Genomic DNA, 22,021 nt, shown 5'->3' on the forward strand with positions numbered 1-22,021 from the left:
CCCATGAAGAATATAATAATGTGGGCATTCTGGAGGTAGAACCGGGAGCTTAGCACCTACACATTTATTACTGAGCAAACCCTCACACACCAGTCGTGACTCTGGTGTGCCATCAGTGTCTGACATTTGTCACCAGGGTGGGTTAACAGTGCAGACTTGGCGGCTTGCCCTGGCGGCTGTTTCACAAGCAGTTTCTGTGGTTTCAAGGAAGGCAGGGTGTTTGCTTTGAGACGCTATCTTAAAAATATATTTCAGAATAGAGTTCAACTATTCCAAGACAGGAGGGAAGGAAAAGCAAACCAAATAAAGGAATCTGGTTCTACCCAACAGAAAGGCAGTGCACCGGACACGCAGGGGAGGAAAAGACCTATTCCCCACGTGCACCGAAACGGCGAGAAAAGCCAACTTAGTGCTTCCGACCAGGTTAGCAAAGAGGGGCACAGAATGGCACTAAAGACGTGAGGCTCATAAAGGGAAATCCCCGCTCAGGAACTTCATCTTTCCAAAATAAACTTACCTGGCTCAAATCTATTTGTTTATTTAAAAACAAAACAAAACGAAACCCAGCCACCCCAACAGTTCCGCATCAATGCAGAGGACTGTCATCTAATCAATTAGCAGCCACACCTCTCTGCCAGTGTGATGTGGTAATTAAGTTAGAAATTTTTCTCCCTGGGAATACAAGTACAGAAGGGCCGAGCCCCTATGGACCTAACCCATTATGACAGCCTTTTTATTAGCAAGAAAACACCGCCATGCACTCTCCAAGGAAGCCGTGGCCCGTGTCACCAAAGACTACCTGTGTGCGAACAGCAGCTACCTCTGCTGAGAGATAAAAATGTGTTGGAGATGGGATGTGGGGAGGGGGAGACCACGCAGAAGAAAGACAACAGGCTTTGCTTCTTGGACCTTGGTTCTCCCCATAACAGAAAGTCACTCATTTAGAAATGGCACGCGACCGTGGTCTTGGAGAAGCAAGTAAGGTCTGAACGCAAATACGCTCTTCTGGTCGGACTCCCTCTCCTGCTCTGCTAGGGCAGCAAGAGGGGCCCAAGTGGGTCAGTGATGCGTGCCTCGAGGGCAGCAGCTGGCCACTTTACTCTCACCCCACGCTGGCATCTTCAAACAGCCTTAAAATTTCAGCACTTTGCTAATAAAACTCAAGACGTCTAACAGGATGAAAGAAAAGGCATTACTGGCCAGGGGAGACAAGCAAGCGAATCAAACCATAAACATGTCAACTCAAGTGAACTAAAATTCCAGAGGGGCACAGAGCAGTCACTCTGAGAAACAGCAGAGGTCCCGGAGACCCAGGGGCAGAGCTGCGGGCATCAGCCTCGGGAGAGAGCAGGGAGCCAGAAGGAAGACTGAACAAAAGCAAACAGGAAGTAGTGGCATATAAAACAAGCAGTGGGATAAGGCGGCACAGGACTGCCAGGGCTCAGCTCCCAGGATTGAACTGGCAAGTCCCAAACGCGCACAGCAGCCTGGTACTACCAGCCACGGTGCTCAGTGCCCTTGGCAGTCAAGGCTAAAAGCAAGGAGCTCGGCACCTCTGTGTAAGTGGCACGTAGAGGGTTGTAAAGGGAGAACATTACTTTTGTGATAAAATGTACACAGTTAAGATCCACGCACAACAGCTTTTTTCTTTTTGGGGGGAGCAGGGGTGTGGGAGCGCATGTAAAAGTGTTCTAGAATCCCAGCATTTCATGGGTGCTACAGAGCAGGGCAGTCAAACCTAGGAATCAAAGCTGTTCCATGCTATGAACTCAGTACTTGTTAGTTATTAATTTTAGGCCTCAGAATTCTGGCTTTCTAAAACGGTTCTTGAAATTCCAGAAGATGAGAAGAGATGAAGAGAACAATCAGAAGCTAGGATTAAGTAATAAAATTTTTTAAAAAAGTTCCCCATAGGGGCACCTGGGTGGCTCAGTTGGTTAAGCATCCAACTTCCGCTCAGGTCATGATCTCACAGCTTGTGAGCTCAAGCCCCACATCAGGCTCTGTGCTGACAGGTTGGAGCCAGCTTCAGATTCTGTGTCTCCCTCTCTCTCTGCTCCTCCCCCACTCACATACTCTCTCTCTCAAAAATAAATAATAAAAACATTTTAAAAATAAAAATAAATAAATAAAAAGTTTCCCATAGCTCTTGCACGAAGAGTCAAGACCAGGGAGGTAAGCCTGGCGAGCGGCATCTGTTTCTTCCTGCCCTGGGTGGCCCAAGGGGTGCAATCTGGGGCAGAGGCGGCCACGTACGACTCTTAGGCCAACCCCACGCTGACGGGGAGCAGATCCTAAGGTATCTATCTCCTGCTGCCTGGACACAGCTGAAGCCAGAACCAAAGGATTCGCCACAGTCAAGAAAGTCTTGCTCTGACACTGATACACTCTGGACCACTTGGGTTTGTAACAAACAAGTTATTCAACATTTCTGGGCCTCTATTTCCTCATCTGTAAAAGAGTAAGACCCACCATCTCACAAAGACTAAACGAGTTAATCAGTGTAAAACAGCTAAGCAAGAGTCTGGGACAAAGTAAGTGTTCGATACATATAGGTGATCATTATGTCTGTCGCTAAAGACACTAGCTTCGGAGAAGACCGGGTCCCATGAGTGAGAATGGGCAGGGGTGGTTGGCCCTCCAAGTCCTCAGTCCATTCCCTTTAAGAATTTCCCAACCACTTGGAAGACTAATGCACTAGAGGGCCATCTGGGAGGCACCGTTAACGGAGTCACTGCCTTAGCTAATAGAGCGAACAAATCTCCTTTGAAAGCAAAAGTCTATCTTCTGTACAGACCGGCGGCCGGAGAGAGAGAGAGAAAAGCACATCAAGTTCAATTCTGGAATTGGAATGAAAGCCACATGTGAATCTGAAAAGAAACAAGCTTTGTGTAAAAAGCAGAGGATTATGGGACTGCTGAGTGATGGGGAATGGAGCTATAATCCTGCAAGTCTATATGTAGACGCAAATTGATATAAGTTAAGCACCTGATTAAACAGTGTTTTTTAATGACCCAATGAGAAGTGATTCTGAACAAATGAGATGAATTTAAAAAGATCTGCTTAGAACTGGTACAAGTAACTATTAGAGGTGGCCCAAAGGTCTACCACTAGTGGTCCCAAGGGAAGCCTTCCAAAGTCAGAGGTGCCATGGACGATAGATGATGAGTACAAGCAAAAGAACAGGCCGAGAATCATAAGATACTTAAAAAAAATTTTTTTTAATTAAAAAATTTAACGTTTATTTTTGAGAGACACAGTGGGGGGGGGGGGCGGAGGGACAGAGAGGGAGGCACAGAATCCGAAGCAGGCTCCAGGCTGAACTGTCAGCACAGAGCTGGACGTGGGGCTCGAATCCACGGACTGCAAGATCATGACCTGAGCCAAGTTGGACGCTAACCGACTGAGCCACCCAGGGACCCAGCAAAAAATATTCAAGTTTATTTATTTGAGAGGGAGTATATGCGCACATGTGTGGGGGAGGGGCAGAAAGAGAGGGAGAGAGAATCCCAAGCCCTGCACTGACAGTGTAGAGCCTGACATGGGGCTGGATCCCACAAACCCTAGGCGGAAATCAAGAGTCAGACCATTAAGCATGCAAGCCATCCAGGCACCCCCATAAGATACTTGAGAAACTATGCATCTACCGCTTTTACCTGTCCCTTAAAGACTCATCAAGCATAGATAAAGTTCACACCGTCACACACCAAATCTACCTACCTCTCCCAGGAGAAAATAAAGCATATCTCTGTCAAGTGTGGGATTTGCCAGGCATGTTTCTTTCAGAAACAGGAAGAAAAAGGAACAAAGTGTGTAGGCTCTGCAGCCACCAGGGAACAGACTGTTGTGTGTTCTGGCCATAGCAGGTGACTGGAGCCTAGCAGCCTTCAGCTATTACAGGCACCAAGGTTCTTCAAGGATAGAGGCTAAGCAAGCTTTGCAGTTTTCATATTTGGAATTGACCAATAGCCAATGCCATCATAAGCTTAAAAAAATCCGTCATAATGAAATCCAAGTAAGCCCAATTATCTTTTTAATGGGGGGGAAAAAAGGCCATCATTCTATATTAGAAGGAGGAAAAAAGCCAACTTTGGTCAAAGTCCCTCGGGTCACTGAGAACCAGCTTCCTCAGCTAGGATGCCTCCAAACCAAGGCAGCAAGGACCTTCCTGCGGCCCAGCCAGAACTCCGGGAACGGCAGAACAAAGGTCCAGTGTGAGGTCCTATCAAGTAGCCAGCCATTCAAGAACAGGGATGATCAGCCCAATCCTTGTCTGCAGAAGACATTCTCACACTTCTGTCTGGAAATCCTTTACACTCTGTACTGTTTGGGACCTTGAACAGCTTTTCTTTATGTGGGTATAACCACAGTATTCTAACTAAAACTTCGAAAATGCTAAATTATCTATTAATTCATTTAAATTAGGGGCGCCTGGGTGGCTCAGTCAGTTGAGCGTCTCATGACCTGACTTTGGCTCAGGTCATGATCTCAACGGTTCGTGGGTTCAAGCCCTGCATCGGGCTCTGTGCTGACAGCTCAGAGCCTGGAGCCTGCTTCAGATTCTGTGTCTCCCTCTCTCTCTGACCCTCCCCTGCTCATGCTGTCTGTCTCAGAAATAAACAAAACATTAAAAAAATTTTTTAAATAAATTAATCATTAAGCCAATTACAACATTTCTTAATAACTATATCTTCTAATATACCAACTCAATACGTAACGCCATAGTAAAAACCCAAGCTAACTTTTAAAATGGAATTAAAGCTACAACACGGATGAACCTGGACAACATTAAGTATAAGTCAGACACAAAAAAACAAACACTGTAGGATTCCCCACTTACATGAGGTACCTAGAGTAGCCAAATCCATAGAGACAGAAAATAAAATAGAGGTTACAAGAGACTGGGGGAGGAGGAGATGGAGAGTTACTATTTAATTGATTCAGAATTTCTGTTTGGGATGATGAAAATTTTCTAGAGATAGTAAATGGTTACATAACACTGTGAATGTACTTAATGCCACTTGACTTAGAAATCATAAAAACGGGGAGGGGGGGGCGCCTGGGTGACTCAGTCGGTTAAGTGTCCGACTTCAGCTCAGGTCCTGATCCTGTGGTTTGTTTTTGTTTTTAGTTTGAACCCCACATCGGGCTATCTGCTATCAGCACAGAGCCCGCTTCGGATCCTCTGTCCCCCTCTGCCTCAAAAATAAACTTAATTAAAAAATTAAAAAGAAAAGATTACAAGGGTAAATCTTATGTGTATATTTTACCACAATGAAAAAAATGGGGAGTTAAAGCACGAGGCCATGAGAAAATTTTAGGTTACCATAATTAGGGAACATTCTATAAACTAACCAGTATTCTTTAAAGCTGTCAACGTCAAAAAAGTCCTGGGAAGACTAAGCAAACGGTCACAGATTTGAGGAGACTATGGAGACATGACAATCAAATTGCAATGTGGGCTCCTGGACTGAGTCCTGGAACAGAAAAGCACATCGGTGGAAAAACTGATGAAATCTGAACCAATTCTGTGCTGTGGTTAATAGTACTGTATGGAGGCGAATTCTTAGTTCTGATAAGTGTCCTGTGGTCAGAGAAGACGTGAACCCAAGGGGAAGGTGAGAAAAGAATGTACAGGAACTCCTTGGGTTAGTTTTGCAACTTTTCTTCCTTTTAAATTATCTCAAAATTTAAAAAAAATACTGTTTAAAAAACCTCACAAGACCAGAGCTCTGTTTTTGAAGGAGAAAATGAGCCACCTTTGGTCGCAGTCCCTCAGGTGGCTGAGAATCAGCTTCCTTAGCTAGAACAACAGAAAAACCAAGGCAGCAAGCGCCTTTTTGAGGCACAGCCACGACGAAACAGGGGTTGGGAATTGCAAAATGGTTTTTTAATGAAATTACCAAGAAATCGGCCAACCAAAGCCAGGGAGAATTAATCCAAGTTTTGTCTACAACAGTGATTCTAACGCTTTTTGGTTTCAGGAACTCCTTGCAACTATTAAAAACAATCGAGTCCCCCCCAAAAACATTTGTTTATGTGGGTCATATCTATTAATATTTACTGTATTAGAAATAACAGAGAAGATTTAAATAGGTACCTATTCGTTTAAAAGAACAGAATAAACCCATGACACGTAAACGTGAGTTACTTATTTTTACTGAACAAACTGTATTTGCCAAACCACAATTTTACACATACCAAAGGAAGTCCACCCCATGAACTGATCTCATAATCCAATCAAAACACAATGCCAGACAAACCCCCCAAGCTCCACACTAGAACACTAAAGAAAAAAGAAAAAATGAAAAAAAAAAGGGGGGGAGGGATGTAAAACAGGAATAAAGAGAAAGGAAAATGAGAAAAAGAAAAAAACGTAAGGAAAAAGGCAGAGAGGGAATAAAACAAACCACTGATAAAACACCAATGAATGCCCATGGGGCCAATGCTGTATGTATTAGAAGAAGGAAATAGGCTGGCTGGGGTCAAAGTCTCCAAGGCCCCGACAGGCACTGTACTGCAGCCTGAACTGTAAACAAGGGTCCCTATGAAGTCAACGCCAAGTAACCAACCCAAGATGGATAATCAACTCAAGTTTTGTCTACAAACAAAAGTTTTCTCACTTTTTGGGCTCTTTACACTCTTAAAACAATTACCGAAGACTGCACAGATCTTGGGTTTATGTGGGTTATCGTTATCGATAGCTACCTTATTAGAAACTAAAATGGTAATTTAAAAATATTTTATTAATTCAAATTGAGAAACCCATTCATGTGCATACAAATAACCTAACTGTTTTTACAAAAAAAACCAAAAAACCCTGCACTTTCTAAAACAAATTCACGGCAAAAGTTTTACAGTTATACATCTCTTTAATGTCCAGCTTAATGGAAGAGAGCCAACTCCTATCTGCTTCTGCATTTGATGTGCTTCAATACGTTGTTCCAGTTGTAAGATATGAGGAAAAATCTCACTTCATATAGACCTGTATCTGGAAAATGGAGTTTAATAGCCTTTTGGATACTGAGAATTTTCTTTTTTGACACCAGACCCAAACTCAAAAGTAGTAGTTTTTAAAAGCTAGTTGCAAGGTGCAATCTGAAATTTTATCAATGAATTTCTTCTTCTTAAGTTTATTTATTTATTTGGGGGGGGGGTCAGAGAGAGAGAGAGAATCCCAAGCAGCCTCCGCACTCTCAGTACAGAGCCCAACTTGGGTTGGGGTTCAATCTCACAAACTGTGAGATCATGACCTGAGCTGAAATCAAAAGTCAGACGCCCAACCGACCGAGCCCCCCAGACACCCCCATCAATGAATCTTTTGTGTGCTTTTTATGTTAAAATATACTGGTCATCTTGCACTTTGGGAAATACTCCTTCACTGAGTTATACAGAATTTCTAAACATTGACATTTCATACAATATCAAAAGATCACATTCCACTAATTTTACCACGGGTCTCATCAAAAACGTCTGACAAATCCAAGTTTTCGAAAATTCCCATTTTCACTTGAAAGCTTGAATTTTATTGCTGGCAATGGTGACAGACTCACTTTGTTCAATTTCAAGAAAACGTCCACTAAATACTCAAGTATGAATAACTGTAGTTGATCCGTCAGTTTTTCTTTGAAGTAAAAATGATGATCCATGTGGCTGGTTCAGCTCCAACACATTAGTGCATCTTCTCAAGACCGTCATTGTACGATGGGATACGGCAGCAACACCCCATGGATACTTGGCATTTCATCACTCAAAATACTAAAAAGACTTTTATTAGAGGGTTGAGACTTAATAAAAATTAACAATTTTTAGGACATACTCAAGTGAAAATGCCCTCCCTCTAAACCACAAGTGTCTAGCAGGAAAGAAGTCCACGACCATGACCACTAGCAGAATTTGCTGCCACTGCCTTGATTTACGTTACGCCGCCAGCCAAATTTTCTCTGCCATTACTTCTGCACCAACAATGCAAATGAAAACGAAGTTCTTCCAGGACGAACCATGAGAATCAAAAGAGTTATTCAACCCCTTGCATATTTAACACTACTTGTGTTCACTGCTGAGCGTTCACATAAAAGAAAATTCTTTGAAGCGTGGTTGGTACTGACACAAGTTGAGCCACGTCTGTAAATCTCACTTGTAAGGCGAAAAGTACACTTCTATAAACAAGATGGGAACTCAGTCTTTCGATTCGTACCTAAACCTTTCCGTCGACGAGTCATGGTAACACACGCGGTGGCACACCCAGTGGCACTGCCCTGCGTTTCACCGACTCTCCATCCACGGGGCATGGCATTCAGCGATGTCTGCTGTTCGAGACCTTAGTCTCTCGGCCACTGGGTGGGCTTTTCCAGCCAAAGCAATGTCAGAACTCATCCTTTAAGATCCAGTGACTTTTTCATTTCTAGGTTGAAAAGCTGGAGCGACTTTTGGCTTTTAAAGAGCTCATGGTGTACACACTGAAATTACTCGATCGATTCCTTTCTCTTTGAACTCTGAATGACTGGTCTTGACATGATGGGGCACCTTAACCGGCACTACGTAAACAGTGTTCAGTTGCGTAAGACACGATAAAGTACAGTATTAACATCTATAGAGCTGAGGAGAAGATAGCTTTCATTACAATATCATCTCTTCTAATAATTTCTCATTCCTTATTTACAGTTTTGCCTAGACTCTTCAGATTCCTCCCATTCACTTGTTGACATGTCCATTTCAGTAAACAGAGGCTGCAAGTCTTCTAATCTCCCTTTTTAAAGCCAACAATCCATCCTTGAATATAAGAGAAATATGATAAATTTTCCTCTGTGTTAGGATAAAATGCTAAAATAAGTTGTGAGTAATACTTAAAATTAGAAGCTTTCCCGAAAGTTTTTACAAGTAAGTTTTACAAGCTGTACTTACTTGTTGTGTTTCCTCGAAGATGCCAGGAAAATGGTGGGATTTCAAAATAATGATTTACAGGACAATAATGAGGTTTACAAGGCTTACGGCAGGCACAAGTGAAGAAAGCTTGCAAGAGTCCAGAAGCACTGAAAACAAACTGAGCGCATGGCTGAAAACGTCTATATTTATACCTTAAAGGACAACCTTAAAAATTCTAGAAAACACAAGAACACAGAAGCACACATTTCACTAGCCAAGAGTGATGATGTCAGCACACATCATTCAGCCTCTGGAAAACTCCACTGTATACGGACAGAGCGAGAGTGATAAAAGGCAGATACCGCATTCATGTTCTGATGAAACTCATTTTGATTTCGTGTCCCGCTGAACGGGCCTTAGGGAGCCCCAGGGTCCTCAAACCACACTCTGGGAGCCAAATTCAATATCGCATTGCCAAAATTCACAAGTGCCTCTTTAGATCCCTCCCAAGAGGGGGTCCAGCGTTACAGCCGTCCGGATAGGCCAGAGGGAACAGCCCAGAATTGCCTTAGACCCTGTCACCAGGGAAACCGGGATGCCGACCCTAATAAGTTGTCAGATCGCCAGGCCTGGCTTTACTAAGGAAGGTGGCTCCAGAGCCATAAAAAGAAAATATTTTCTAAAGCAGCAAATCCTTAACTTTACAAAAATCAGACGAATGGGAGAAAGGACTGGGTAGTTCTGGGATTCTATACATGAAGGAGATCTCAGACTATCAGAATTCCTCTCCTGAGCCATGCCACAAAAGAGGCATAGAAACAGGTAAGGCAGAGTGGGGCATGGAGATGAACCGAGATGGACAGTGATAATGAAGGAACAGAGTTCAAAGAAACCAAACAGAAAAAAAAAGGAAGTGAGATAAGTCAGCAGAGGGGTCAAACGAAAGAGGAAAGTACAGTGAAAGAAATATTCCCTGATGAGCTCTGAGGCGACACTGTCACCTTTCACCTTGGCTGCAGTCGTAATGTGAAAAAACTAAGCAAGTTACTTGCTGTTCTGACCAGGCCTTCAGGCTCTAGGAGCGGCCAAGACATGAAGATAAACAAGGAACAGACTGAGACCAAAATCTCAGTCCAGGATTCAAAGTCCACAAACTCACAGGAGCAGCCGAGAAATGGCTGTGACCCAAGAAATAGCTGTGACCCTTCTGGGGACTCACAAAGGGGAGGACAGAGATAAGAAGGGCTTGCCCTGAAAGCCACTTTGCTAGTATAAAAGGAACCTAAAATCATTAGCTGCTAAGTTCCCACGCGGTCTTTAAGAGAAACAGGGAGCTTTCTCCTGTTGCCAAAGGGTAAATACTGCACTTGAAGAAAGGAACCGGAAAAAAATCCTATGCGCTTGGCGGGGCCTCTTTAACACCTGGATCCCAGCCCTCAGAAACACCCATGGTCTGGTGACTTTGGACCTGGCCTTCCACGCACTACTGATAAGGCGGCCCACCACCACCACCACCACCACCACCACCACCACCACCGCCCGTGACACAGAAATACGGGCAGGCAGAAGGTAGTGTTTTGGGTTGGTTTGTTTTATTCAATCAATTAAAATCATCTGATATTGATATTGTGTACATGAACGCACCCACATTTTAAAAAATAATCTCAATAGTACATAAACCTTTCCAACAGCATTCTATTCAGCTAGCTGGCTGACTTCGACAAAAGAAATAAAATAAACATAAACCGATTTTTTTTTTTAAATGTTTTATTTATTTCTAGGAGAGAGACAGCGTGAGCAGGGGAGGGTCAGAGAGAGAGGGAGTCACAGGCTGAAACAGGCTCCAGGCTCTGAGCTGGCAGTCAGCACAGAGCCCGACGCGGGGCTCGAACCCACGAACCGCGAGATCATGACCCAAGCGAAAGTCGGACGCTTAAGCGACTAAGCCACCCAGGCGCCCCAAACCGATTTTTTTTTTAAATGCTGGAAAAAGCACCTGAGGGACCCTAATGACTGAAAGAAACCAAGACTCTTTCAATCAATTACAGAGAAATCCCAACGCATACTGACCTGGAGCTGTGTGGTGTGCAGAGAAAACCCACTAAGTCGCTCAACTAAGAACGGTGATGACGAGGATGATCACGTCCTGCCAGGCAGTATTTTAACGAGTTTTATGTTCGTTAACTCTTCTGCTGCTCAAAACAACAATGCCTCCAAGATAGGGCCTAGCACCACTCGTGTTTTTACAGATGAGCTAACAGGCCTGAAACACTCACACAGTAGGGCTGACCAAGATTCCAGCACAGGGGACTCAAGCTGCAGAGCCTGCTCTAACCAGAACGCAGCACTTACTGGAAGTCCCCAAGTGCTGGGATCTCCTTTCAACTCTGCCAATAGCTCAGCTCAGTTAGGATGCTATTGCCAGACCAAGCAGGCCTGGGGGGCCCCACTTCCTGTGACTACAGAACCAACCATTCAAACACTTGCGGGCCCAAACGAAGTGACAAGCCACAAGCACATCCAACACCACATGCAAAGACACTCAAATGATGGCCAACTGGGGGGGCTGGGGAGTGATGGAGGTAAGGGAAGGCCAGCAGACCCTCAGGTCTAAGGTGCGGGAAAAGGAGCCACGCTGTACACAGGGTATGGGCAACCAAAACAAAACCCTCAGTGAACCGGCGCTCAGGAGAAGCAATGAGTAGATCCTTGTAGCAGTGACAGAAGCAGCCAGCCCCCACGGGCAAGGGCAAGGGCAAGGGCAAGGGCTGGAACTATGTTTGCAGGTGGTTTTACTCATTAATCACCAAACTTTCAGACGTGGGGAATTTTCCAGTTTAGAGGGGGACTGGGAAAACAATCCTGCTGTACCAGTAGCTCTGATGGTCAGAGGAGCCTCAGAATCCCATGTCCTTTCCCTGAGAAAGGTCTCCTGCTGCTGTTCAGGAAGTGCCAGTTTGTGACTGACGACTCCCACCTTTCCTACAGGTACCTGATCAGGAATAAACTCAAACTGTTAACCTGCTGAGCTGCCAAAGACCAAAAACTACTCTCTCTCCTTTTTTCTTCCCCAGCAGGCCTGGACAGACAGTCCCACTGCACGGAGCCAGAAGGTCTGGGGTCTCAATGGATGTAGCAGCCAGATCCCAACAGCCAGGAGTCAGCTCCCCGCCTATAAACCACAAACCCGGTCCCTTCCCCCAGGCCAGGCTGCAGGGGCCTTTCGCCAAGCTGTGACCTGCAGAGGGGGCCCAAGGAAAGGAGTTGTATCTTAGGAGTTGCCAGTGACAGGAGCGTGGGACAAAGTTGCCTTGAGCAGCACTGGGTGTAGAGAAAGCCCGCTCATGTAGGGAGGCCCTGCTCAGAGGCCCACTCAGTATTAGGGGCAATGGGGGTGTTTACAGACCTCATCCAAACTCACACCTCAATGAGCAGAGCCCCAGAGAAGGCAGACCTTTGTACTGCCAACTTCCCAAAGAGCACAGGGGAAAATAGGCCGAGGCTGCTCAAAACCAGCTTGACTGGTTCTACAGAGAAGCCTCTGGTCTGCTCCGCCTTCCTTATGTTAAAAAGAAAAAAGGTGGCTTGGAGCCAGTCACTGAACACACCCCTCTCTCTTTCCTCCCTCCCCATCCCCCTTCTTCCCCTCTCCTATCTGTTGTCCCTCAGGACTCACCTAGCCATCAACGTCAGTGTCTCGCCCTCGCCTTCCAAACCTGAGGTTAACCGTGTGATGAGCAAAAGGAAATACGTTTGTTTTTGCCCTTTTCAAGTAAGAAATGTAGGGATAAACGGACGTAGAGAGAGAGAGGGCGCAGGGACTGAGTGAGACACTTCAAACCCTCTAGCAAAGAGCAGACACACAGACGAAGGGCTCTAGCTCTACCCCCTCAAGGAGGAGCAGGCCAAGTGGGCAAGAGAAGGGACCGGACTGCCGCCTCTGAAAGACAACTGGACACCAAGAGACCAGATCCTCTCACGGTGGTTCAGAATCAGGCGTGCCAGCAGGAAAGACAGTGATGACATTCAATGCCTCCACGAAGAGGGTTGTGTGCGGTGGTGACATTCTGCTCCGAGCACTAGAGCTTTCAGAGTTAACGTCGGGATGGATGGCCTCTTCCCATGCCACCGGTGGGAAATGGGTGGTTTCCTCCCCCACAAAGTTTGTAAAGGCTCCCTCTTCCCTTTGCTGAGACAGAAGGGGAAAAGGCAGAGATAACACTGCAGTGACTCACTCTCGTTTGATGAAGGCTGCGAGGAAGCCTGGAGAATCCAAGCTGTAAGTGCAAAAGGTACGAACGCGAGTCTCCCATCAACAGGAGGAAACTCAGCCACCTATCTGGTTTGTCACCGTGCTGAACTTCCGCTGAAGGAGGAAGGTCTGGGTTAAACTCCACCCACCCTTTCCACATCCTTCTCGGTTTCTGCTTTGATAGGAAAGTGCAAACCCGGCAGCACCAGACGCTACAAGAGACTCGGGCCCCTTCCCCACCTCCTCTCATAGCAGAAGCCTAGCAGCCGCAGCCTACAGCTTAACCAAGCGGACGGGGCTGGGGCTGGACCCCGAGACTGTAGGAAAGCCCCACCGGGCAGTCCTGGGCAAGGAAGGACAACCATCCTCCTCGTCCTTTCCATCTGCTGAGGTTACTTCATCCCAATCCATTAATGGGCTTCAGAGTGCTGCTGTGGGGGGGGGGGGGAGTCCACTTAGCAGAGCTTTCATGGGGCCAAAGGTGGCGCCCAGCCCCCACCCCACTCGTCGATAATGGGCCACAGAGTCTGAGGCTTGGCTGCACTCTAGGCATAAAATATTCATTCCAGTCGGCAGAATACATATGTAGGAAAGTCATGGAAGCTCCCGGGAGGAGAGAAAGGCCAGCCTGGTGGCTAAGTGCGCAATGGGAAAGAGTTTGTGAAGGCACGGGTTAGTCCTGGCCAAATACCCACTGAGATTGTTCTGGGTTCTTCTGTCCAAAAGGGAGCCAGTCTAGCCTGAGAAGTTTTGGACCCCCCAGGAGACCTGACCATGCCAACCACTCAACGCAAACGAATTCTCCATTTTTCCCCACCTCCCAGGCATCCGTTAAGCCCCTGACCGGGAAGCGAATCTTGGGCCCGGTCTTCGGTCACCATCCGAAAGATGCAGTCATCCCTGTGCGAACTTGATTTTAATCTAAAGCAGACCAAGTTTCAATGACTGTCTTGTACCCATCTGTTAAGTGACTTCCCAAAGTGCACACGTTAAGAGAGAAATTATTACAATTTACTAAGCGGTGACCTTTACCGGGTTCAAAGATTATGGTGTGGCGAGCGATGCTATGGGCTCTAGACTCCCAAAGCCCTTGCTCTAACGGGGCCTCGCTCCTGATTTCTAGGGCTGCACAGGAAGCGAGACTGTATGGTCTGACATCCACCCACGCCGCACCCCTGGCCAGAAGGCAACACCACGGAGGGGCCCTTGGCCAGAGTCAAAGGGCAGAAGTCAGAGCCTGCACCCAGAGCACTGTGCCGCATGGCTCGCAGGCACGGACGGGGTGAAAGGAGAGCCACCTGAGCCCTCCACCAGCGGAGATGCTAAAACCAAATTATTCAGTGCAACGTTCAGCCAGAAATCAACCCTGGCATCCAAGGGAGACGTGTTTGGAGTGACTCGGTTGTTCTTTACAGGATTCCAGAAGTCGGCTTTGCTCACTTCATCCAGACTTCCACACTCCCCTTCCTAGAACCATCCGAGAGAATAAACAATGCCACTAGCTCTCTCGAAAAATGAGAGCAACCCCCCTCCCTTGCTCACTGCAGCAGAAGTGAGGCCGGTAGGGAAAGCCTCCTCTTTTCCCTCGGAAGCCCACTCGCTGGTGGATCCTGAGGCCCAGAGGTGGGGCAGGTCTGAGCCATGTGGCCTCCCTCCCATGTGTTTCACGGAGCAGCTCCGGCCAACGGCAGGTGGACTCGGGAAGGTGGACCCCTCTCCGCACTTGCCTATTGTGGCCACCACTGGCTGGAAGACAAAGTCATTGCGTGCTGACTGCTGTCACCACAGTCAAGCCTTCAGGCCAGCAGAGAGCCATCTGGAGAAGTGGACAGAAAGCTCAGCTCACAGACTGAGAATCCCCAAAACTACCAGCCCCAAGTCACAACACTCCTTCTGCAAAAGAAAGAGTCTAGAGCCGCGAAAAAGCACATTCGAAACCAGGTGTCACAAAAATCATCTTAAAGATGGGGCTTGACTTTCTTTTAGCTTTCAGCGCGAGGAGCAGATTCGACAGCAAACAGGCAATCTTCCTGCAACACAAGGTTTATTTTTATGCTTCAACATTTTGTGCGTGTGTGCATGTGTGTGTGCGCGTTATGTGTGTTTAAATTCAGATGTGATCAAAAAGCTCCTGGAAACAGCTTCTCATCAGCCACATGTTTTAAAGCAAGGGGGAGAGGAAGGGCAGAAAGAGATTGGAGCTTGAAGACAACCAGTAGAGTTTACGTGTTTCCTGGCGAAACCAGGTTAAATAATTTAAATCTAAATAAAGTGACAGAGACTCTTCGTGGGGAGGGAATCTGCCCAACCAAATCCCTTGCTTTTTATTTCCTAACATTCTGATTTACCGCAACGACTGAACTTCTATGACTACTTCAGCCAGAATTATAATGGGACCGAGAGCTTCCTAGCTCTCACCTGGTGGCAATGAGCCATTCTAAAGGAGGCCGATGGTTCTGGCATCCCCGGCCTGGTGAGAGGGGCCGCTACGTGTCTTTTCTCTTGTTCTGAAGAATACGGGAAGCTGCTGGCAGCCGGTGGTTCCACACTTTTTCAAAGGCTGTGTGCTGACTTAACAGCAAGCAGACAGTGTGACCGGCTACCCTGAGGACGGCCAGCAGAAGCGATGAAGTGGCGCAGGGGGGAACCCAAGTCCACAAAGAGCGCAAACAGGATGAGTAATGCCTGATTTGGAGCGGGACGACAAAGTATGCAGCCGCCGCTCTAGACGAAGTCGGCGAAGGGCACTTCCATTCCCCAACGGTACACCCGATTAGCTCTCATCACCTCGATGGGTGGGCACTGGCTTCCTACTAGCGCTCGGCAGTATTCGGGGCATGTGGGGAGGAGAGGGGACCAACGCACGCACCACGAGGGGCAAAAAGCCCATGGCGAGAACACATTTACATTTCGTAAACGGCACAAAGAAACCACGTCGAGGCAGTCGGTTACTCTCCTTTGTTGAGCACAAGGCCCCCCGTGGCCTCGCCGGAGAGGAGGCCGTCCACAACCACGCCCCGCATGCCTGAGGGTGCCAGTCAGTCCCCGGGCCGCCTCCTACTCCCACCGGCGCACAGTCAACAGGCTGGGAAAGTTCTCCAGTCAAGCAGGGTTTACCTGCTAAAACAAAGGTTGCGACAGGCAAAGGACTGGGACAGGGAACCCCAAGAGGGCCTAGAGAAAGCGGTTCCCAGCAAGGAGAGAGACAGCCGGCAAGTGAGGGCGAGACTGTGTGAGATGCAAACCGCGCTCCGGTTCCCAGAGACCTTGGGCCCCGTGCGGAGCCAGTTGCAAAACCCAGTGATGAGACACCCACCGTCCCTCCCTTTCGACTCATTTCACCCCCAGACCCAATCAATCCGTCGGTAACGGAAGGGGCAACCGGTGCAGAGGAAACCTTGGGGCCGCAGCTGCTCGTGAGCTCCTGGCCGCCCAGGTGACAGAGAGCAGGGAGGAGGGGTAGGGGGCGACACCAGAGAGAAACGTAGGAAAATAAAACGAGGGAAGATTTGTCAGGGAAGGATGTGAAGAGGCGACAGACTAGAACAGGGGTTCTATCAGGGTGCGGAGAAAGCCGGGCAGGGCAGAAAGGCAGCAAGGGTGTAGGAAGGGAAGAGGATGCCGCAGCCCCAAGGGAGAAGAGCTCCTTTTTCAAGTCGAGTCTTTCTGGCCCAGTAAACTTCTCCACCACCGAGGGTGTGCCAGGCAGGGGACTCTCCACACAGCAGCCAGCAGTCAGCCAGGGACGCCCGGCGACAGAACGGGGAGGGGTGGAAAGCAGACGCCTCTCAGCTCAGCTCACAGGTGAGGTGACACAGAAAACGCTAAAGCTTGGGTGACAGATGATAGCAGTGATTGCCAGGACGCGGAGGACTGGGGAGGGGAGCGGCGCAGAGCTCGAGAACCTAGTAAGCCCGATCCCCGGGCGGCGAGTTACAAACACTGGCCAGTCTGGAGGGAAGGGACAGGGGGCCAGAAGAGACACGACGCGAAGAAGGCGAGAGACTAATCCGGGGATGAAGGCAATCCTGATGGAGAGGCGGAGCGAGGAAGACCGGGTGAGGGTAGAGACACCGCAAGGCGCCGAACAAGGAGAAAGAAACTATGAAAAGTGACAGGGCCGGGAGTGAAGACACAGGAAGGCATCACTGCCTGTGTGGCAGTGTGAAAGGGCAGAGGGGCCAGCATGGTAACGCAGCGTGGCCGGGCAGAGGACTCAGCAACAGGTAGTACCCAGGGAGTGGGGCCGGAGGAATGTTCTCTCTCTGGAGGACGAGTCCAGGGAGCAGGCCGGTAAAGCACTGGGGGAGAAACGAGAGGCCCAGGGACTTCAGCCAAACCCCGTAAGGGGTTGGGGGTGGGGAACAGAACGCGAGGGGAGCCTTCAGACTGGAACCCCAAAGACAACCTGTGGGAAAACCATGCGCATGACAGCAGTCTGGGAAACACGGAAGTAACAAATGCCAGCGGGAGGCACCAGGGAGCTCCTGGAGAAAGGAAGGGAAAGTGATGAGCAAAGAGTAGGCGAACCATTTGGAAAGGTGATGAGGGTGGAGCTGGTGGGTTGCAAGCATGAGGGAGAGCACAATTTGCAGAAGGAAGAGGGGGAGAAGGAAAAAAAAGAAAGAAAGAAAAGAAAAGAAGCGGGGGAACTGGAAGGGGAGAGGGATCGAGAACACACTCCGGGGCAGGGACCCTGAGGGTGATAACCAGGGGCGGGGAGAACCGGTGCGGGAGCAGAAGCGAGGCTGGAAGAGATGGAGGAAGAGGTGGACACCGATCTGGGGCAAATCGCGGGGTGCTATTCGAGGAGCAGGAGGGTGGCGGCTTTAAGCGTGGGTGGAGGAAGACCAGAAAAGGCCCCTGAGAGAAAAAGGGAAGAGAAGGGGAAGCTAGGGAGGTAATACGGAAGAGCGCAGGGGGGCGGTGAGGGGAAGGGGGGGGTCAGCAGAAAAGACAAGTGTGCAGCTTGGAGTCGGGACGAGGTGGGTCCCAGGACAGGACTGAGAGGGGGATGTGCGAGGCCGAGAGCCAGATGACAGGGCAGCCGAGGCTTGCAGGGTGGCAGCAGGGGCACGCGGAGAGCAGAGGAGGGAGGAGGCTCTGCAAGGTGCAGGGGCCCAGCCAGAGAATTCGGGGAGCCCTCGGGGCTCCTTACCTGCTCCGTGTCCCTCTCGTTCAGCGTGGGTAGGGGGGTCCGGGCGCTGGACATGGCGCCGGTATCTCAGGGGAGGGAACCGAGAAGCTTGGAGGAAGGGAGGGAAGGGAAGGCGCGAAGCCCGGCCGGGCGGGGCTTCTCACAGCAGGGGCACCCGCCGCATGGGCCCCGGCCGGGGGTGCGGGGAGGCCGGGCAGCCGCTCACGCCAGCCCGGGGATGCGCCGCTCGGGCTAGGCCGCGCCGGCTCCGAGCGGCTCCGGACCGCACCCCCCCCCGACCCCCGGCTGGGCTGTGCCGCCTTTCGGCCGGGCCGCGCCGCTCCGCCTACTCTCTGCCGCCGCAGCCGGCCGCCTGCCTCGCTCCTCCCCTGCCCTCAGCGGCACTGCTCCGCGCCCGGCACACAGGCAGCCACCGCCGGACCTGCTGCTCCCAACATGGCCGCCACCACCGCCGGCCCTCGGCTCTTTCCGCCGGCGGCAGCCGGAAACATCCGAAGCGGCGAGGAACGGGAGGGGGGCGCGCCTCCTCCTCCCGGCCTCGGACTACGGTTGAATTCCGGAAACACCCGAAGAAGATTACCGCTGGGGACGCGCGCGCCGCCTCGATTCCGAAGACCCAGCTTCGGCTGTGTTTACGGAAATCTACGAAGCCTCTCGGCAAATCCAGCCACGCCCATAGACCTTTCCCCGCCCACCTCAAGCAGGCTGGCTGCGGTTTCCGGAAACACCCGAAGTGGCTCCGCGTGCGGTGAGCCGGCCACGCCCCCGTCCCGCCCCGCAGCCGACAGCGGTCGTCGGCCATTTCCGGCAACACCCGGGAGCCGGCGAGCCCCGAGTTGTTCCTGGAGTAGTACCCGGTCTGACTCTTCGTTTCTTTCCGTCAGTTTCCGGGTATTTTCAAAATCCTGAGCAGGGAGCGTGGATAACCTGGGCACATTATTATTTGACTAATAATTTGACTAAATTATTATTTGACTGGAAGATAAGGCCGTTAGCCATCCCAACTATTGGCATCCTTTGGTTCTAAAACCATTTCTCCGTTTGCGTATCCGATTATCAGTCGGTCTGTTCATAAAATCTATTTTTTATCATCCAACCTATCAACACGTGTGTCACCTGTCAAAGGCGGCGTCAGTCTATTACCTGTCTACTTAACATTCTTCACCTGCCGTCGTCTGTCTTGGATTCTGTTTATCCATACACCCCACGTGTAATCTGCACCCTTCCTTAGGGTCCGGGGCAGGCACCCGGTCGGCCTCCTTGGCTCCCAGCTGTGGGAGACTGCAGGGGTCCCCCCAGCCCTGTGTTCCAGCTGCAGCTCCGGTGGAATGAAAATGCTCTGTGATCTTGGAAAGATTACATAACATCTCTGAGTTTAGGCTCCTCGACGTCCCTATATGAAGAGAATTCATGCCTTCGTTTCAGTGATGACATTCTAAATAACGTCTTTGAATTTCACTTACCTTTTTTTTTAATTGTTCAAAATAGCACAAAATGACATTGCATTATGGTAATATTGAGTCACGCCAGTTACCTTTCAAAATACCCCTGTAAAGTAAGGCAGAAGAGACATTCTCTTGGTCTCTTTTTAAAATTTTTTAATGTTTATTTACTTTTGAGAGAGAGAAAGCACGCAAGCAGGGCAGTGAGAGAGAGGGAGACACAGAATCTGAAGCAGGCTCCAGGCTCTGAGCTATCAGCACAGAGCCCCGAACCCACGAACCGTGAGATCAAGACCTGAGCCAAAGTCAGACACTTAACCGACTGAGCCACCCAGCAGCCCCGAGAGACATTCTTGTCTTAATTCATTTTTTCATTTATCCCCTCTAAGACACGAAAACTCGCAGAAAAGAGAAACTGGTTGACAATGAGGATTCTTCGGGATGGCACAAAGAATGGGCACCTGGAGAAGTTCCCTTCCTTTCCTGGACTTCAGTTTCATCAATAAAGTGAGGTCCCTCTCATCTTTTAAGAGGCTCTAACTCCAACAGGAAGTCCACTTGGCAACCTGAGTCCACTCTTCACTTCCTCCTAGACTGTCTCACCAGGGAGAGGCCTAGCAGGCTCCTTTGATTTCTCTGGCTCCAAGCTGTCCCCACCCATTGTACCCTGGACATGTTGGAGCTTGCCCCACCCCCACCTCATGGCTCAACAGTCCCTTAAGGTGGGCAGAAGCCCAGAATGTCCTCAGGAGCCAGAGACCAGGCTCAAGCAGCAAGTCCCCAAAGATACAGGAGCAAAGAGGTCCCAGGAATTGTGGGGGAATGTGCTGGATGGACTTCTGACACTTGATGACTTTTACTTCCCATCTACAGCATCTTGATCAGAGCCCATGACCAAGTCACCCAGAGAAATAGACAGCTGGACAGATGCAATGAGAGGATGGGACGGAAGTACTTGTTTAAATGCCAACAGGTGCCACCTACATTACTCCAGGACACCTCCCCGCCGCCCACTCCAGCTGCAGTCAGGCACCCAGCCATCGAGGAAGAAGTTGATGAAGGAACACAGAAGGAGATGAGGGGGAAAGAGAGGAGGAGGTGAGGACAGAGGACAGTCCACTCCCCCCACCCCAAATTCATTCTGAAAATCCATGAGAATGATCTGCCCTCTGGTGGCCAAGGAGAGACACACCGCTGATTTCTGTGCCCACACCACTCGGCTTGGGGGAAAAGGGAAGGGGGTGGGGGGGCAAAGGAAGGTGCGCCTGCAGGGGGTCTTTCCTGCCATGCTCCTGTCAAAGCAAACTCTACCTCTTCCATGCTTCTCACTCCGGCTTTCACCTCTGCCTTCTGTTCTTCGGCCCCCCCACCTCCACCCCACCTGTCCCCTCCTCTTCCTCACAAGGCTGCCTAATCAGTCTCCCTGCCTAGATTCCCCCCAACCTATCCCACCGGACGTGCCGGAATAATCTGCCTGAAGTCCGGCCCCAATTACATTTCTGCCCTGCTTGAAGGCTCTCGCCAGCTCCCTTGCGTGATAGGCAGAGCTGGCTTCCCGGGCCTGTGACCTGTACAGTCACGCAAAGCCCTACTCTTAGAACGGCTTTGAGCTTGATTTCACACTCTGCTGTCACCCTCTTGACATTTTTACCAAGAGCTCTTGCATTTTCACTTTGCATTGGGCCCCACAAATCGTGTAGCCAGTCCTGGTGGTGGGAAAGGGGTTGGCCTGCGTTCAAAGCTTTGCATGATCTAGCCTCGACTTCCCTTGCTAACAGCCTCTCCAACTAGGGATTACTGGGTGACACCTTGCCCCTAGGTCCTGCCCTGCGACCAAGCTCTCTCACCTCCGTGGCCCATCAATTGCGAGTCACCTTCCTCAGCTTCCAGATGTACTTCAAGATGCGGTTCAAATGTCACTTTCTCAAATCCCTTAGCCAACCTCGGTCTCCTCCAAGATTCATTATTGTCGCCCATTTACCCCTCTTTCACCTGCAAATTCATTCGTTCACAAATCTCTATGGGGTACCTACTATGTGCAAGACATTGTTCTTCAGGTGTATCGGTCAACAAAAGAGACAAAGATCTCTGCCCTTCGGGGTGGGCCGAATATGAGTTGCAGTATTACAGTGTAGGCCTCACTGAGAAGGTGACACTTGAGCAAAGACTTAAAGGAGGTGAGGGAGTCAGTTCTGTGGGTATCTGGAGGAGGAGCTCTCTAGGCAGAGGGAATGGCCAGTGCAAAGGTCCTGAGGTAGGGGAACAAGAAGGCCAATGGGACCGGAGCAGAGAGAGAGTGAGTAG

At 49.5% G+C, this 22,021-nt stretch overlaps 1 protein-coding gene across 7 annotated transcripts in view; it reads right to left on the minus strand.

Annotated features, from left to right (window-relative positions):
* MARK2 (microtubule affinity regulating kinase 2) overlaps nt 1-18,902 on the minus strand; it is a 59,058-nt gene extending 40,156 nt beyond the window's left edge. For 4 of the 7 annotated variants that reach the window (XM_039257730.1, XM_039257729.1, XM_039257727.1 and 1 more), the window contains exon 1: nt 13,101-13,166. Coding sequence is in view for 1 of the 7 variants with exons in the window: in XM_039257726.1 (XP_039113657.1) it covers nt 18,276-18,329 (54 nt within the window). In the remaining 6 variants the exon portion in view is untranslated. Of the gene's footprint in view, nt 1-13,100; nt 13,168-18,275 lie in introns of those variants that run through there. The other 3 variants (XM_039257731.1, XM_039257728.1, XM_039257726.1) reach the window with 2 other exon arrangements.
* Nucleotides 18,903-22,021: the final 3,119 nt, after the last annotated feature.

The sequence above is a fragment of the Hyaena hyaena genome, unplaced genomic scaffold (assembly GCF_003009895.1).
Source record: "Hyaena hyaena isolate Hyena2069 unplaced genomic scaffold, ASM300989v1 scaffold_632, whole genome shotgun sequence".
Lineage (NCBI taxonomy): Eukaryota > Metazoa > Chordata > Mammalia > Carnivora > Hyaenidae > Hyaena > Hyaena hyaena.